Source organism: Sebastes umbrosus, chromosome 17 (genome assembly GCF_015220745.1).
Source record: "Sebastes umbrosus isolate fSebUmb1 chromosome 17, fSebUmb1.pri, whole genome shotgun sequence".
Taxonomy (NCBI): domain Eukaryota; kingdom Metazoa; phylum Chordata; class Actinopteri; order Perciformes; family Sebastidae; genus Sebastes; species Sebastes umbrosus.
Genome location: NC_051285.1, coordinates 21,509,104 through 21,528,218, shown reverse-complemented (window position 1 = coordinate 21,528,218; position 19,115 = coordinate 21,509,104). Strand labels below are relative to the sequence as shown.

The 19,115-nt window shown below is 40.9% G+C and overlaps 1 protein-coding gene across 2 annotated transcripts in view; it reads left to right on the top strand.

Moving 5' to 3' along the window:
• Positions 1-19,115, top strand: part of pcdh1a (protocadherin 1a) — a 116,622-nt gene that overhangs the window by 80,247 nt on the left and 17,260 nt on the right. For both annotated transcript variants that reach the window (XM_037748769.1, XM_037748770.1), the window contains one exon: positions 8,008-8,227. In XM_037748769.1, the coding sequence (XP_037604697.1) occupies positions 8,008-8,227 (220 nt within the window). The remainder of the gene's footprint in view (positions 1-8,007; positions 8,228-19,115) is intronic.

Genomic DNA, 19,115 nt, shown 5'->3' with positions numbered 1-19,115 from the left:
GCTGGTAGTCAGCTCGAGAAGTGGCAGAGACGATGGAAAAGCTTTTTTTTTCTTCCATCTGCATAAGTACCAGCAGCCCTATACGCACTGGCAATCAGCGAGGCTTGGCTGGATGTCAGGGCACCTGACGGCAGAGTGGTGTCAGGTAGCTCCAGGGCATTCACAGTGGACTGGGGACTACGGGAGAGCAAGACAGCAGTGGGGTCTGCCGTCCCATCAGGGATCAGCGGTGCAAATCAGCAATGGCAATATTGATGCTCCGCAGTCACCAGAATGCTATCCTCGTTGCTTAGGCGCAGCCATTTGCCCGAGGAACCCCCTTTTTATTCCTTCATTCAAGCTGCAGGCACATGCATTATTTTTTATTTCAAATCCAATCTTTAGGACAGACTGTCCAGACTGTTTATTTGCAAGTGATTAGATATAACCATTAACAATAACCCATCTGCGTCAGTTGCTGTGGAAACGACATAGGCGTGAGCACATTCGCAAACTGGCGGTGTTGGTGGTGGTGCATTTTTTTTCCCAATACAGGCACAAAACAGCAAGCTGCAGGCTGGGTGAATAATGGAGATGTATCCTCTCGCTCTTCACACCATAGCAATATCTAGTCTCAGTGCAGAAGCCCTCCATCACACCAGACAACATTAGTGACAGAGGTGGTTGATGTATGTTTTTTTGCAGCAGCCGCAGCCAGCTAACAGCCCTCTGGACGTGACGTCACTGATATGTGTCAAATTGCGGGTTGATGTAAAGGGCAATTTTTAAATCAGATATCAAACTGCCCATGAATGTGGTGTGAATCTGATTTGATAAAATGAAATATCTATTTTGATGTCTCAGCCAAAAGTCTGATATGGGCTGCCAGTCTCAACGTCAAGCTCATGATTTAACTCACGTAGATCATCCATTACTGGTATCTGCTTCAGTCTATATCTCTCCTTGTTGTTGTTGTTTTAAGCTAAGTTATGTCATATTGTCTTGTGGTATCTCCTTGTTTTTATTATCGGGTATATAGTCATCAGCAAGTGCAACTCAGACATTGCAAAATCCACCAATAACTGAAGTGTGGTCTTTATTACTCATCCTATAGATGCATGCTCTATGTGTGTGTCTATATATTTTATGTCGGCTTGTACAAATCAATTGGAGGGATGAGAGGGAGAGAAGGTGTAGTGCAGGGGTCGGCAACCTTTTTGATGAAGTGCCATTTTAATGTTTCTTGTTAATCAGTGTACCATATCAACATTAAGTTTAACATTAAGTTTAATTATGGCCCCACATCAAAATTTAAAATCTCCAACGGATCTGTAATTTTATTTCATCCATAAAGGCAACGTGCATAGCAATATTAAAAAAAAATAATTTTTCCTCCCATAATCAGGAGATTGTAATTATATATGAGAGCGCTTTACAAGAAGGCTGCCATCCTTATGAAAACATCCACATCTGAGTTGAAATCATTAACCCTACCAACCCAAACTTGTTCATCAGCAATAAACTTAAAGGTGCTATTGATAACATTCAGCCACTAGATCTTGCATTCTCCCTCCCTCGTTCAATTGCATTTACTTCACAACAAGTCGTTGCCAGGCACTTACCGTCAATCTCAGCCATTTATCTGTTTTTTTCCACACTAACTGACGACCCAGAGATACCATGTGATGCCAACGTTGTTTTACTGTTGGCTCACAGGCCTTGTTAGAAGTGGGAACCAAATGTCAGATATCAAAACATTCTTTTTGGACCCGCCAACATTTTTAAAAAGATTGATTCACAATCATAATAATTCCTTTCAGGAAAAGCCATACTTTTATTTGGCACCTTTCTAAAGGTTCTGTGGATGTACTATTTTATTTTTTAAATATTCGTCTACCTAAAAATGTTATCAATAAGACCTTTAACTAATTCTGCAAAAGAATACTAGCCCATCAGAGGCAGAGTAGGGCGGGTCTTTGCCGAATGCGGGTGGGTGGAAAAAAACGACCATGACTAACAGGCTGCACAACTGTCAATGGCTGGGAAAGAGTGAAAAGAAATTTGGCATGCAGATGAGAGGGCAATTTCCAAAAAACTCTCTTTCACACTTATTGCTAGTGTTCCATTGGTTAAGTTACTGCGTGCCACCATAGAGTCTTGCAGGAATGAGTCCTAAAACCCGCAAATGTTAGCATTTTAGCACTTCCAGTTCCCCTGTCTCGAAGTCGAAGTCTTACAAAACGTGTAAGTATCATAAACGTGTGCTATTTTCTGCAATAATCTGAAATCCAATGGAAAAAATCCCATTGGGATTTAGTTGAGGGAACCCAGGGCGATGTTAATTTCCGGGTTGGCCTACAAAAATAAGCCATGCCTGCACCACTCTATTGGCATGCATGCCTAACGTGTACCCCCGGTGTAGTGCTTAAGAGAGCCACTGTCTTTTCTGATACAGGTTTTTGTATTGCATCAATAGTTCTCCTGTTAACAACGAGTACCCTCCGCTTACATAACAACCACAAATACAAGCACATCAAAAGGCTTTTAATGTACCTTTTCTCTTCGCTGTGCCTAAGTGCCTGAAGAATGTTTTATTTCCTGTGACAAGGCCTTTTTAATATGATATTTTGTCAACTGAAAATCCAGAGAAGTCAGGAAATAAAGGCACAGGTTGTCATTCAGTATAGGGAAACAGTGCGCTGTTTTGTCATATGCATTATGTTCAAGACAGTAAAGCAGCACAATGGTGATGGGGTAGTTGGTGTGTAGATAAGTGTAAGATCTATGGCACTGAATAGCTCGCGGCAAATAGGCGGACATACAGCAGCTGCCATTCTCTTTATTTTCTGTTTTTATGTAGCGGAGGACAGCTGATTTGTCATTGTATAAAGGGGAAATTGGCGCAATTCATATAACAAACCAGTGTACTGTGATCACTTTCCATTTGACACTTGACCATGAAATACTGTACCTCGTCATATCATGCACACAGTAATGAATTGAAGCGATAACGACATTGTTGTCTAGCTGGCAGTGTCTCTTTCTGGCTTTCTGGCAGCAGTGGAAATATTCAGCTGTATCCATATGTGGCTTGGAGGCAGTAGGTTGTATATAATATTTCTGGCAGTCTGACAGAAAAAAAAAGTGTCTCCGAAGGGCTACAGGAGCTTTAGGTATAGGGAGTGGATGATTGCTGTTTATTGCTACTCTAAAATGTGTCCTGGTCCCCTTGTAAAGCCGGAATCTCGCTGTATCTTTCCATCTGCGTTGGGATTGTAATATTAGGCGTATAAATGAGGCCATTTTAGCCCAATCTAAATGGGGCTATGAATTCAGATGTCACCGTAAATGTCCCCTCTTTCATTCTCAGCCCCGTAGCTTCTTACTCCTACCACAATGCCCAAACAATCCCCCCCTCTCCCGCCTCCAGTCTCCCAGAATCTAATCCTTCTGCTTGTCCCCTCCAGCCAAAGCGCCGTCCGTGTCTGCCTGACCAACTCCCCACTCCTGCTCAGCCTCCCCTTTCCATCCTTCCGTCTTGCCGCATCCCTGCAGCCCCCCAAGGCCCTGGCAAAGGATTTGTGCTCTGACTAAAAGGAGAATCTATTTCCCATCTCTGCAGCCTTAGCTAGTTATCATACCCAGGAAACATGCTGACTCTCTGGAGTGATGCCTTCAGGAAGAGTTTAAGCAAGAATCCATATTTAAACAACTAAATGCCCCCTAACATTTAAACTGTCTCAGCGACCTCCTGATCATATTTTCGGAACGCAACCGTTGAAATACATCATGTCTGGCGACCCAGCCTCGTGGGTCAATAGCAAGTTTATTGAAGTAGCACAGAAACAATAGCAGAATAACTCACTATTGTGTGGCGTTACGGAAGAGTTGGTCCATTTTCACAATCCGTACTGTTGTATTGTTGGAATTTGAATTAGATTAATTACATTCTGTGTGAGTAATGATGATGATGTTCTTACTTACTTATTGTGTATATATGCACGAATCAAAGAGCATGTTTAATAGAAAGAAAACAAATGTCGTATTTTTATTCCACAAAACCCTCTCATTGCCCTCGTTTTCTTGTTTGTGCACCAAGCGTACAAATCACTATCGTAAACAATGACGTGAAAAGTCGGTTAGTTTCAAGAATCTTTCATTTTTGTTTGAAAATTTAGTTTCAGTTAAAGCAGCAGTTGGTAGAAATGGAGCAAATGTCACTATATCCTGACAGTAGTGCATGAGAGAGGTAATCTGAAGAAAAAATCATGTGCCTCTGTGTCCTCCGGTGTCCTCCGGTGTCCTCCGGTGTCCTCCGGTGCTCCTAATTGCATCTGCAGGATTTCACAGACCGGAGGAAAGCAACCAATCGGAGCCGAGCTGGAGCCTTGCCGTCTCTGAGCAGCTGTCAATCACTCGCAAACTCTGATCAAACGGTCAAACTAGGCAGCGCTGATCAAATATTTATCAATATTCTGTTACTGTAATGCCTATTTCTCACCTGAAATGTTTTCAGAAACATCTTGTAGTGTACTGTTTAGCTGTAAAATGAGAAAGTTTGTGACCCGGCCAACCATGTTGAGATCAGTTGAGGAAATACCAAGCACCGCCCACCAGCCGGAGCAAACGTTCTCATTTTACAGCTAAGCAGTACACTAGATGTTTCTGAAAACATTTTACGTGAGAAATAAGCATTACAGTAACAGAATATTGATTCATATTTGATCAGCGCTGCCCAGTTTGACCGTTTGATCGGAGTTCACGAGTGATTGACAGCTTCCTTCGTTGAATGAACAGCCAATAGGAACGCTCTCTCTCTGAAACGACCTGTGATTGGCCAAAGTCTCCTATCCCGGGCTAGATTTTTTAAAGCCTGAAAACAAAGCTATCAGGGGGTGCACAAGTCTAGTTATCTCAGAACGCTTGAATTATAATATGCTGAAAGGTTATTATGGATTTTTTGCTCAACGATGCCCAAAACATTCTGCCTACTGCCACTTTAAATGTTAAAAATAACAGAAAAAAGTCCAAGACATCTTTCTTGCTGTAAACTATGTGTGAGTTATTGATGTAGCGATGTAGTAGCACTGCTGGGAGAAAAAAAGCATGATGCACCCCTCACATAACCATTATATAGATGAAAGAGCGAGAGATGCATCTGAGGGAAAATGTGACTGGTCGAGATGATGGGGAGATGAACAGGTTTCTGGAAATATTTTGAAGCCCACCAACGGCATTAACAACCCGGTGTTGATAGCACTTACCCGTGCTCTAAAAGCATTTCTCAATATCTGGGTGCGTATATGGACTAAAAAGGCTGATGGTTGGAATGATTTCTAGCATGGATTTGTTTGCCAGAAAAGTGGTTGAATGGTAGAAAGCACAGAGCCGTGGTATTGATCCGGGCTGACTCGTGCAGCAGAGGCAGGCCTGTTCTGCTGTATCAGTGCTTTCCTGACTTTTACGAGAGGTGCTCATGTGTGTGGGTGGTGGGTGGTGTGTGGTGGTGGTAGGGGGGGGGGGGGAGTATGATTGCACGCGCGCCGTAAGGAGTCATCTTTCTGTTGTGGATCGGTGGCAAGTAGCCATTAGTAAACTGATCTTCGGTGGAGGAAGTTTAATGGTCTCCTAACTGTATTTACAAGCCATTCAATTTGATAAAGGGTGTGATGTTGGAATGATTTATTATTTGTCGCTCTGCTCCTCTTCGAGCTATCAAATTCAGGATTTCATCAGTGTTTTTATTCATTCATTTATTCTCTTATAAAATCTCATCAGCAGATCTAACATTCTAATGCTGTCAAAATAGTGACTGTCACAAAACTATATTTCTGTTTTGTTCTTCTTGTTAGCCTTATTTAGATCTTCTTGGGATTCCTTTTATTTTTTAGTTAAACTGCAGAAATATTGTCTAGCTTTCCACTCGGTTAAACATCAAAAGCTGTGTAGAAGGGAAATATTAAAATATGGAGATAGGAAGTAGCTCACTGGGGCTACTGATTAGTGTACCAATCATTGTCATCAGAATTCATTTGGCGGCGGAGGATTTAGAAAATTAAACTTTTGTCTGACTAATAATGATAATAACAGCAATGATAATACTTTTCACTTTTCTGTGCCACCATACGACCCTTTTTTATAATGTTTGCTTTCACCTTTGTGCTAATGTATAGTCTCCATACATAAAAAGCTTTTTACATAGTCTACCTCTTTCTAATTAGATGTTCTGGGTCTAATTGTAAAGAAAAAGGTAACGCCTGCACACTACTCCATGCCACAATATTTTTATTATCTAGGTCAAAGTGTTCACCTACGTTCAAAAATATCACATTACATTAAGGTAGAGGAAAAAGGGAAGAAGAAATATTTAATACATGTACAATAATTGGGTTTAAAACACCCTTCTAAAAAATGTATCTATATTAAATCCCAATACGGAAAAAAGACACATCTGTTATATAACATTTTGTCATTTCTACAAATATTTGTGTCAGAATATATAAATGTAACTGGGTCTAATTGTATAAACGACTGACAATAATACACATGACATTTGTACATTTTTATTTTTTTCTGTACACTCTGTACTCCACCTCCATCTGGAGCTCTTGATAAGATGGAAGACTAATAATGAAATTCTTCACATTCTGCACCCTGGATCTAAGCTATTTCATTTTCTTAGATGAGTTGCACATCACGCACAGTATCAACATGCCAGGATACTTTAAAATCGATTTGATAGTGATTTATTAAAATATTTAATCGCGATTAATCGAATGATTGTCCATAGGTAATCGTGATTAATCGCTAATTAATCAAGCATTTTTTATCCGTTGAAAATGCACCTTAAAGGGGGATTTGTCAAGTATTTAATACTCTCAACATTGAAGTAGACAAATATGTTTGCTTTATGCAAAGGCATGTATATATTTATTATTGGAAATCAATTAACAACACAAAACAATAACAAATATTGTCCAGAAACCCTCACAGGTACTGCATTTAGCATAAAAAATATGATTGTGTCAGAACATGTGTATCAGTGTGTCAGTGTGCTGACTTGACGATGATTTGCCCCAAACTTCATGTGATGATCATAAAGTGGGCATAGAACCCATTTTCACCCCTTTGAAAATTGCCATGACAGTTTTTCCTCGCCAACATTTGGCGCAACTGCATGGGATTATCATAAAGTAGTCATTTCTGTAAAGGGGAGAACCAATATTCATTCACATATCTTGAGTTCAGAGGTCAAGGGACCCCTTTGAAAATGGCCATGACAGTTTTTCCTCTCCAAAATTTAGCGTACGTTTTGAGTTTTGATTTATCCTCCTCTGCAACAAGCTAATATGACGTGGTTGATACCAATGGATTCCTTAAGTTCCAACCTAAAAATCGCAAGTTGCATTAATGCGTTAAAGAAATTAGTGGCGTTAAAACGAATTTGCATTAACGCGTTATCGCGTTAACTTTGACAGCCCTAGTGTCGACACTTTCATCTAAACAAGTTCTTGAACAGTACATCGTCTTATTCATTATTTAAAGCATACACATATATGTTAATCATTCTTCACATATACAGGACAGTATCAGACAGCATATTTAAAGACATGTCCCACATTTAGGTATATAAATGTTTTGGTATAGTATGGGATATTTCAATAGTATATGAATTTTTTTTGTTTCAATTTATTCTGCTGCTGCTAATTTGCACTCTCATTATTGTCCGTAACCTCCCTCTCTTCATATATTCCTACCTTATATAATCTGCAGAACAATAACAGTGCAAAAGACTGTTTAATATTTAAGAGTGTTTAATATTTAATGCTATTTTCTGACTTTTGAAGAGTGAACTTTATGAGGCCAGCGCAAATCAGACGGCAGTCTTCAATGGCAGAGCTTTTTGAGCTGCAACTGTTACCGCGCAACCTGCTGGGTGTCTCCGCGGGGAGCATCAAACAAGAGGAAAAGTGTAGTTGAAAAAATACTTTCCTCGTGTTGAAGATTGTTGTCTCCGTGTTTTTATAGCATCCCCATCGGCGAGTGACCTTCTCCACCGCCAACCCCGTGCAGGACCTGCAGGACGCCTCTCAGCACAGCTACTATGACAGCGGCTTGGAGGAATCGGAGACTCCCAGCAGCAAGTCGTCGTCTGGCCCTCGCATCGGACCCCTGACCCTGCCTGAGGACCACTACGAGAGGACCACTCCAGATGGCAGCATTGGAGAGACCGAGCACCCTGAAAACGGTACGCTGACAATCCTCTCCGTTCTGTCTTGTTCCCTATGAATATGTAAAATGTAAATAGGCTCTTTTTTGTGTGTGTGTTTGTGTGTGTGTGTGTGTGGGGTGTTGTTGGCGATGGAGGCATTTGTGGAAGATTTGTTGTTGTGCTCCCGTGGCCATTTTAGAGTGGAAACGCTGTGGCACCCGTGACGCTGACTTGCTGTGCTTGTCGATGACTGTGTGAAATGTTATTGGTTTTTAAGCAGATCTCATGTAGGAGGGTGTGTGTGTGTCTGTGTGTGTGTGGGATCAGGGCCGGAGTTAGCAGTGTCTCCATCCTCCTCATCAGCAGGTCCACTGTCAGACATCCTTAATGACCCTCTCTCACAAGTGTGCTAATTAAAAAGCCCAACTAATGGAGCATTTGCCCTCTAAATAAATCTGAACCATGACATCTGTGCAGACAACACTGTGTTTACTCACCGCTTAGCTGGACCCGAGTTGCGCCGCAGCTTAGGTGTGCAGGAGCCATAATTTTCTAGGCACGGTAATCAATCCACAGGCTGAACAGTGATGGTCTCAGCATAGGTCTAAATTAATAAAAAAAAATAAAAAAAGATAGTATAAGCTGTAACTGCTATTCTGTGAACTGTGTATCATAATAATAATAATTTTGCCGCCTTAAGCTGCCAAACATAATCCATTACCTGTCTTGTAACACACTATGATAAGTGATTCACATGGTGCATTTCCAGTCATTATAGTAGTTTGCATTGCACTGCTCTCTGGATTAGACACTTTAACATGGTGATAGCCTGATGTTTGTATTGCATTAGTTTGTCGTATTAATATGTGTTTTTAAGAGCCTTTTGTGCATTTTATTAACGGTATGCAATAAGGCTTTTTACTGCCCCGCACAAAATAGGGCATGCATCAGCCAAGACTTGATAGAGCTGTTGATCAGCATTGACAGTCACTTTGTCACAGTGTCAGTGAAAAAGACAAAGACGTACCTTTTGTCAATGGGGCTGTACATCTTGAGTGCGGAGATTTTTTTTTTTTTTTAAAGTGAGGAAAAAGAAACTATTTCAATCCCAAGCACTCCCGGTTGCAAAATGTTGCAGGATCAAAGGCTAGAAATGTGTCACCGTCACGCCAAAACAGCAGATGACAAAGTTCTATTATTAGTCTAGTAGCTTGCGTTGTGATGCATCGCCTCTTTACCAGACAATTGTGTTGGGTCTCATTAGCTAGCTTATTCATCTGTTTTGCAAATGTTTATTTATTTATGTCAATTAGTGACACCACTATTCAAGGATAGGAGGGGTTGGTGGGTGTATAGGAAAGGATACGTACTGCCAGTAGCGCAGCAGCTTCCTCTGGCCCTTTAGAGGTCAGAGATTGCTTAACCCCTCACCATTCCACCCTCTTTTTTTAGAGGGGTAGGGATGGGGAAAGGGGGATGTTCAGGGGTAGATAAATAATCAACAGTAGATGCCACATAGAAGTGGTGTACATCCTCTGAAAGCTGAGAACCTGAAGATGAATTGAAAAGTTGCAGCTCAGCACTGTGTGTCAAGTTGGTCTAGTCATTAATAAGAAATAAAGAATTATTAATATAAATTGTGCAAGTGTATAAGAGCATAGAACATGATGATATAGGTTTTATGATGGACATTCCCATGCTCTGTTATGTCTCATAAATTGTTGCAGCAATTTTTGGGTTGATACCATTTGTTACAAAGATTTGTTGCTAAATTTAACCATTTTCTACCACTTGAGAATTGATAAAAATGATCAATAATCCCTCCAAAATACCACATTAAGACACAGAGACCTTGAGGAACACCATAGAAAAAGCCTTGCTGTGATTTGGTTTCAAAAACTCTTCACATTTGGAGATTTCTGCAAGAATTCCATTTTTCGGGGATTGACTAGCAAGAACTTCTGTTCTGGAAACTCCTCAGAAACCCCCTTATTGTCAATATACCTAGAAAAGCTATACATCCTCTGAATGCCCTAGGTTTCTAGTTTGTGGCTGTAAAGTTCCACGAGGCTTTGATTATCCTAGAGGTCACAACCTGTCATTTTATACAATGAGGTCAAGTTTAAAAAAATGGTCTCACTACAATGAAATCTTGAGGTACCCCTTTGAAAATGGCCATGTCAGTTTTTCCTCGTCAAAACTTAGCGTAACTTCTCAGCGTTATTTAGCATTCTTCCCGACAATGTAGCATGACATGTTTGGTACCAATGGATTCCTTAGGTTTTCATATAATACCATTATCTTCACTCAAGCTGAAAACCCACAACAACCTCTGAAAGACAGAACAGCGCCCGGGGGTCAACATCCCATTCAATAGATAGGTTTGGTCACTCATATACATGTACAGACTGGCTGTACATGTATATGGGTATGGCTCTTTGCACTTGTGTAATATATGCATTTTCTTTTTTCTTTATTTTCCCATTGTTGTAGCTGATTATTGTGTTTCTCCCATCTGCAGAAAACAGGTTTTGTCAGACAGGGCGCTCTTTGTTGTCAGCAGCGGGAGAGCAAGATTGTGAGTGGAGATGGAGCAGTTAGAGAATGAAAAGATGGCACAAGATGGGGGGAGATGTTAGATTGTGACAGGGAGCGGGGACTAAGAGTGTCTGACAAGGAAGCAAAGCCCATAGGATGAGCACATAGGACAGGGGAGATGCAAAGATGAACCGCTAACCAAGGATAGACCTAATTAAAATGTGATTCCCACTTCAGGGAGATAACAAAGAGACCACATAAAATGAAGGATTAGACAGAAAAATCAAACGAGACAGAGGAATCCCTCCCCAGCTCCACCTGAATAGTGACGTGAAGTCTTTTTTTAAGCGTTTTGAGTGACAGCGTGACAGGTTGTACTGGTGCAGAGCTTTATTCATTGCGGTAGAGATGACTGACAGGCAAAAAATGGGGAGGTGAGCATGATGTGTCACTCCATTTAAGTTGGATAAAACGCAATATATGAACCCCAGACTGTCAGCCTTTGCATCACTGGGCCCCTGGAAATATCGACATGGATGTGTGTTTTGTTATACAAGTTGAACTTTGACAGTCGAGAATCTACATTGTGAGAGAGTGTCAACGGTCTACGGTGGAGAATGATGGAGTTCGTGAACTATTTTAGATCCACTTTTGGGAAATTATGGTGTCAGTCAGACATTAAAGGTAAAGCTTTGGGTGTTTTGAAAGTGGGGTTGTATGAGGTACTTATCCATAGTCAGTGCATTACTGACAGTAGATGACGGTACCAGCTTGGAGAAACAGACGGGAGTTACCGCACGGAAGCAAATCAATGTACTGCTGTGGACGGGTCGGCAGCAAAACGTATTTTAGCCACCTAAAAGAAAGGCTCACCTAAAAAAAATCAATATCAATTTGAGTGTACGCTATATTTAGAATATTTTTGTTGCTTTACCTTGCCGTCAGACAGCCCTTTCCAATGAGGAACTGAAGCCGTTGTATCCATCTATGCTCTCGCCAACGCCACCAGACTCCATTGAAAAAAAACTGTAATTTAACCTTGCAGAACACGGCGCTTGCTGGTCTACCGTTGCCTTAATCGGTTAGTTAGTTTGTGTTATTTTGTGACTTTGGTTAGTTTGCATTCACCAAAGTCATACAGTAGCACAAACAAACCAACCGATTGAGGGCAACGGTAGACCAGCAACCGCCGTGTTCTGCGAGGTAAAATTACAGTTTTCTTCAATGGAGTCTGGTGGCATTGGTGAGAGCACAGATTTGATACAACAGCTTCAGTTCCCCGTCGGAAAGGACTGTCCGACGGCAAGGTAAAGCACTGAAAATGTTCTAAATATAGCGTACACTTGAATTGATATTGTTTTTCTTTTTTAGGTGGGCCTTTCTTTTAGGTGGCTAAAATTAATAATCCTCAAAATAATCAAAGTATTTCTGATTTTTAAATACGTTTTGCTGCCAGCCCCTTCCACAGCAGTACATTGCTTTGGTTCTGTGCGGTAACTCCTGTCTCCTTCTCCAAGCTGGGGGTGTGCCGACCGTCAGCTACCGTACAGTAATACACTGACTACGGATAAGTACCTCATAAAACCCCACTTCAAAACACCCAAACTAACCCTCTAAGTGTATTTCACTGGTAATAGCCTGAGCCTGGTGGGCATTCCAGTGTGACTGCATCCCATTCCATCCAATGTCTTTATTCAACACATGCTCATATTAGGGATATTAATGCCATAGATTGGTTATTAGCAAATAATAAATCATTGTTGTCGATTTATATTAGTTGTTAATTTTGTGTGTCTTTTGAAGATCCTTGCAGACGACTGAAGTAACATGACCTTGGTTTATTGGACTCGGAGTCAGAGAGGAAAGGAGAGTGTGTGTGGTCTGTAACAGTCTCCGGTTCACTGAAATAGACATCAACGTATTCCCTTATGGTTCTTGGCTTTGGAATTTAGAGTAGATTCAAACTACAGTAATACAATTTCTGATATATGACATTTATGCTGCCTGATCTGCAGCAATTAATTTCTGGAGTTCCTTTTTTCGTATGCCTGAGCAGCTGCTCCCTCCTCCCATTCCGTTTTTCTAATTCTTGTCTTCAGGCTGTATTAGAGTGCACTCCATTTCAGTTTCCCCCATGTGTATTTTCCACTCTCATGTTCATGCGTGTAGCGTTCACATCGCCCAACTGTTGGTTAATCTCGTCAGAAATGTTTATCCATCGGTTTGCGAGTGCGTGCACGTGTCTGTGCACCTGCATGCATGTATGTATTTGTTAGCATCGGAGGGTGTTGCGTAACACCCCCGAATCTCTAAATCACTTTGATTACAGTGCTATTTTACTTTAATAGACTCTCATCATAATCACTGAGCTCTTTAATTCTCTTTAAATTGATTGCTTCAGACAGCATGAAAACTGCTTATCTTGTACGTCTGGTTGCTGTCAAGATGCATGATTTGTGTCCTCCACAGTGAAATCAGAGGAAGACGGAGGACTGTCTGTCCCATCTGTCCATCCGCCGTGTTTCAGACACTGATGATCAGATTTTGATTAGTGGTCAAATCAAAGTGAGTTACCGTGTTTTATTACTGATTGGTTTACAAGAAGAATGCATCATTTTGGTTGTTTTTCATTTCAAGTCCCAAGTATTAAAAACTTGCAGAAAGGAGTGTGAATGAAACAATAATGCACAAGGCAAAATCGTGCAATAAGAATGCCGTTGTAGTCTGTACTGACTGCAATGTAAATGCATCCGTGAAAATACGCTACGCTTAGAGTGACGTGACGTATAAATAAAAAGGGAGGGGGAGGTGGATAGATCCAACAAACACATGACTTTCAACCAGGAGACACGTGGTTTGTAAGTTACGTTAGTGACGTTAGTGACGTTAGTGACGGTTGTGATGTGTTTTTTAGTGAAGTTTGTGATGTGTTTCCATCCTTATGCTACGTTATTTCCGTACATATTGTTTCCGTACTTATTTTAAGGTCAACCATGACGTTTTTCCTAAACCTAACTAAGAGGCTAAGCGAGTGGTTTTGTTGCCCCCTGCCGGTACTGCACCTTGATACGCGGGTGAAATATTCACATGACACTGACTAAGGCTGGGCAATATATCGATATTATATTGATATCGTGATATGAGAAGAGATTTCATGTTTGATTTTGGATATCGGAAATATCGTAATACGGCATAAGTGTTGTCTCTTTCTTGTTTAAAAGGCTGCATTTAGTGCATTACTATAAAGTGATGTCATTTTCAGAACTTATCAGACTGTTCTAGCTGTTCTATTATTTGCCTTCACCCAATCATTCTTTATATCCACATTAATGATAATTATTTATCAAAAATCTCATTGTGTAAATATTTTGTCAAAGCACCAACAGTCAACCCTACAATGTCGTCACAATATCCATATTGAGATATTTGATATTCTCCAAATTGCCCAGCCCCTAGTGTGATACTGGGTTGCAACAAACTATGAATTGTATAAAATAACAGTTACACAAGATTACATTACGTTGATTTAGCTGACGCTGATGACATCAGGCAACATTAATTATCTTTAATTCTCGAGTTGACTTGATTTATGTTTCACATAGTTTCTCGAATAATTCCATCAATTATATTTTTTCATAACAAAGAAAACTGATGACAGATTCTTTTATTGTTTTTAATCTACAACCCATGCCGTTGAGCATATTTCGAGCGCCAGCACACACCTGGAGTCACATAACACATAACTGAAATTGTTTAACCTCCCGTCGCCGATAAAGAACCCCGGGCATGAGTCACCCGGGACCCTCGATAGGCCTCTTCTCTCTTCTTGGGACACAAGTTTGACCAGCAATCCCGCCATGTCCACTCCAACCTGGACAATAATCACTCTTCCGGGGATCAGTGGTTGGGCATCTTGGCTGTGATATGAGGGCTAGCACCGTTAGGACACAGGTGGATTGAAGGCTGGTACCAGCACACACACACACACACACACACACACACACAAACTCAATTGACCACAGATGGAGGAATTTTGATGTGGCCGGTTGCCCAGCGTGAGGTCTCCCTGTGTCTTCCTCTGTTCGGACTCGCTGCCATATGGGCTATTGAGAAGGGTGAGATAAAATAGAATAAATGGCGTTTGCATCATAATGAGGTTCTTTAGTAATGCTGTCTGATTTTCCTGCCTTAGATCTCTCAGATGATGAATGTAGCATCGTATATTTGTTCTTTTTGAACTCCTGTCAGGGATTTTCCTCTGCTTTCAATGCTTGCCATATCAGTATCATACAGGGCGCCACCAGTTTTAGCCATAACTGCTTTGACGTCACAAGCTCCCTGTGAAGATCTGGTTTGTGTACAAAGCATGAGAAACATTTTGAACAAAGAAAGATGTGGAGGGAAGACGCTGCGCAGACAGAGAGGCAGATCGTCAGCCTGATGGGCTTTTGTTTGTCCTGGGAGTGCCAGCTTGGGCCCCTGCCCGGGTGCCAGTAGTGCTGATGCAGTGGTGTGGGTTTCCTCAGACAGATGTCATTGTGCCTTGTCAGAGTCGCTGCCTGTTAGTACTATTGAGTGGAGTAGACCATGCCAGCCCGTACCAGCACAGCAGCCTATAGACGGGTTTCTTGTATACAAACATTACTGGGTGCGTGCACATTCAGGGGGCAAAACCGCATTTGGCAGCCAGTTATAATCAACGTATGTTTTGCATTGTTTGTTCATTCTTGTTGACTATACTAGACCCCTGCAGATTCCGACCACCAGATACCATTATCGTATGACGTATTAGCTTGAGATTTGTTTATCATTATCATCTGTTATGAAATGGTTAACGTTAGACCAGGCATAAGTGTGATTTGACTACGGGGACCAGGGTCTGTTTGGTTGTTCAAATTACGTGAGCCAAGTCAATTCAAGTCAATTTATTTGTATAGCCCAAAATCACAAATCACAAATTTGCCTCAGGGGGCTTTACAATCTGTACAGGATACGACACCCTCTGTCCTTTACAATGCATCTTATCCTCTCATTGGATAAGGAAAAACTGCCCCCCACCCAAAAAAACGCAACCTTTTAACAGGGGAAAAAAGAAAATAATGGAAGAAACCTCAGGAAAAGCAACAGGGGAGGGATCCCCCTTCCAGGAAAGACAGACGTGTAATAGATGTCGTGTGTACAGAGTAACAACATAATGAAAATACAATATAGACAATCCATATGACAAAAATCAATACATATAATGTAAACATATGTGAGAAGGTGGATCCAGGATGTCATGTCAAGCAGCTTCCCGGCGTCGCCAAACAGATAGAGCCAGAGCAACACAACCTCCTCTCCACACCAAATAGATAGAGCCAGAGCAACACAACCTCCTCTCCACATAAATTAGATAGAGCCAGAGTAACATGACCTCCTCTTCACATCAAATAGATAGAGCCAGAGCAACAAGACCTCTTCGCCGAGCCAAACAGATAGAGCCAGAGCAACACGACCTCCTCTCCACCATGGAACCTTGAGAGAGGACCCTCTTGATGACCACTTCTTGTTATGACCGCAGGGGAGGAGGAGCAGCTGCCACGACGTTACGACATTTTACCCGCCATAATCGCGTAACGTTACAGCAATTTCGACCCGCCTCACTTCTAAGTTTTAAGGCGTAGTCGTTAAATATATATAAACATTTCGTGTCGGTCGATCGATTGTTTATCAGTTCATTTTTATCGATCTGTGGAGCATGACAGCTCGCCATGACCACCCTCTGCTCTGCTAGCGCTGTGTTACTAGAATGTTTTTGCCCACCAGGCCTGGATCCATAATCTCTGTTTTTAGTAAAGGCATGTGATGCCCTCGGAATATTATTTAACATTGTCAACTCCTCGACATGCTATGCTTTCTGCCCCCAAGCTGCACACGCATCTCTGTGATGACGTTGTATAGAAACCCGCCTACCACCACCCGAGCAGGGACAGGTCACGGGACTGGCAGTTTGTGGAAGCTTCTTTGGAAGAAAAAAGTCCTTCCAAGTGGTCCCCTGGGGCAAGTTGTCATGAGTAATACGCTTATAATCCCAAGCTCATTCTAGCACACGCATTATGCTCTGCTCACATCAGCTGCTGCTGTTTGTCACCCCCCACCCCCACCCCAATTGTTTGTAATTTTTTTCGGAGCAAATAGGTCAGTGGAAGAGCCTAACTGGAGCAGAATTAAACACCTCCATGACACCATGGACAATGGTTAACTATAGCCCCTTTTTACAAATGACTTTATGGGAGAATGCAGCTGAATCCAAAATGGAACTGATGAAGTGTCAACGCGTCACAGTTTTGAATGTGTCTACATTTCCCTTCGCCCAATTAGAATCCAAAAATGTGCTTTCGCTTGTGTGATCACCAACAATGAGACCTACTACGCACTCATCCCAAACTTTGGCCGCACTCATTACAGTGTTTGTCAAATGAGTGCAGACAGGCCAGACCTTTGAACAGGGGCCATGTGAGAGAAAGGACTCAGACCATTAACTGTAGCAAAGTACGTAATTGGCTGAGTATCTTTTAGAGCGAACTGACATATTATTTTGTGCCAGAGATATTGCAGCCACATGTCAAATCCAGAATAGAAGTCCCATTATTCCAATACATCTACCGACTTGCATTCAATTTCATACCACCTTCTTTTACACATATAAGTGATTTCTCTGTAGTTTCATCATTGTGTCCTGACAGGAGGATTTTGTGATAATAGCATGTTTTTGTCATAACCAGAAAGTTATTTGGGCTGTAGTTCTTACAGTTTGAATATGTGCAATAAGTGTTTTTTTTTTTCTTGTGGTGTATATACGGGTTTTTTGAATACTCAATTCTGATTGATCAATTACGGCATTCTACTGTCTGTTATTTCTTTATGGCAGAACGCTGCTATTAATGACAGACAGTTGCTAAAGACGTAGTTCTGATCTTCGTAAACAGCAAGAGGACTATTTTTTTTAGTGGAGGCAATACAATAATTTATAAATCAATATTTTCTGTCAAATTATTGATGTCTTTCATAAGAAGTAGGTATATATATATATATATATATATATATATATATATATATATATATTAAGGCTGTCAATCGATTAAAATATTGAATCGCCTGATTGTTCATAGTTAATCACGACTAATCGCAAATTAAACACACAATTTTTTATCTGTTCAAAATGTACCTTAAAGGGAGATTTATCAAGTATTTGATACTCTTATCAACATGAGAGTGGGCAAATATGCTTGCTTTATGCAAATATATGTATATATTTATTATTAGAAAGCAATTAACAACACAAAATAATGACAAATATTGTGCAGAAACCCTCATAGGAACTGCATTTAGCATAAAAAATATGCTCAAATCATAACATGGCAAACTCAAGCCCGGCAGGCAACAACACTGACTTGACTATGACTTGCCCCAAACTGCATGGGATTATCATAAAGTGGGCATGTCTGTAAAAGGGAGATCCGTTGGTACCCATAGAACCCATTTACATTCACATATCTTGAGGTCAGAGGTAAAGCGACCCCTTTGAAAATGGCCATGCCAGTTTTTCCTCTCCAAAATTTAACGTAAGTTTGGAGCGCTATATAGCCTCCTTCGAACATGCTAGTATGACATGATTGGTACCAATGGATTCATTCGGTTTTCTAAGTTCATATGATACGAGTATCTTCACTCTAGCTTTAAAACTGAGCCCGCTACAACGTAAAATCGCAAGTTGCGTTAATGTGTTAAAGACATTTTTTATTATTTTTTGTTCAATTTTAATTAAATTGCTTTGCTTTTTGTGTTTGGGTATTGGTGGCTATGTTCTCGGAAATAGAGGGAACATACTGAAAACCTGCGAAATTGTTGTTTAAATAATAAAACACCTATATAAACGTTGTTTAAATAATTTAAAAGAAGAAAGCAAAAACCATAAGTGATTTAGTAGAATATTTCGGGAACATTTTCCCAGTCCTCTTCCTTTTAATTGAGATCTACACAAGCTACTCTGCTCTTATCCACATGTAGAATATATAACATTGATGAAAAAAAAAAAAAACCCAGATGAGTGTTCTGAATTATGTGCAGAAAGAAAAGTACACATGTATAAGCACACATTAGGTTCCATAAATAGTGCTTTTAACACCACGCTGCCACTGAAAATGTCCGGTTTTAGCACTAAGCTTGTAAAATGAATGAGCGAGCCAGTATGCCTAAGCCAGTATCCCTAAGCTTTAGATGTGCTCATGTATTACTCTAACAAAAGTGGATGGCTCTCTGTACTTAGGCAAAAATTGGATAGCACGCTGCCTGCTCTCGCTACGCCAGTGAGTCTGGGCAACAGCATGCTGAAGCAGCAGGTTTG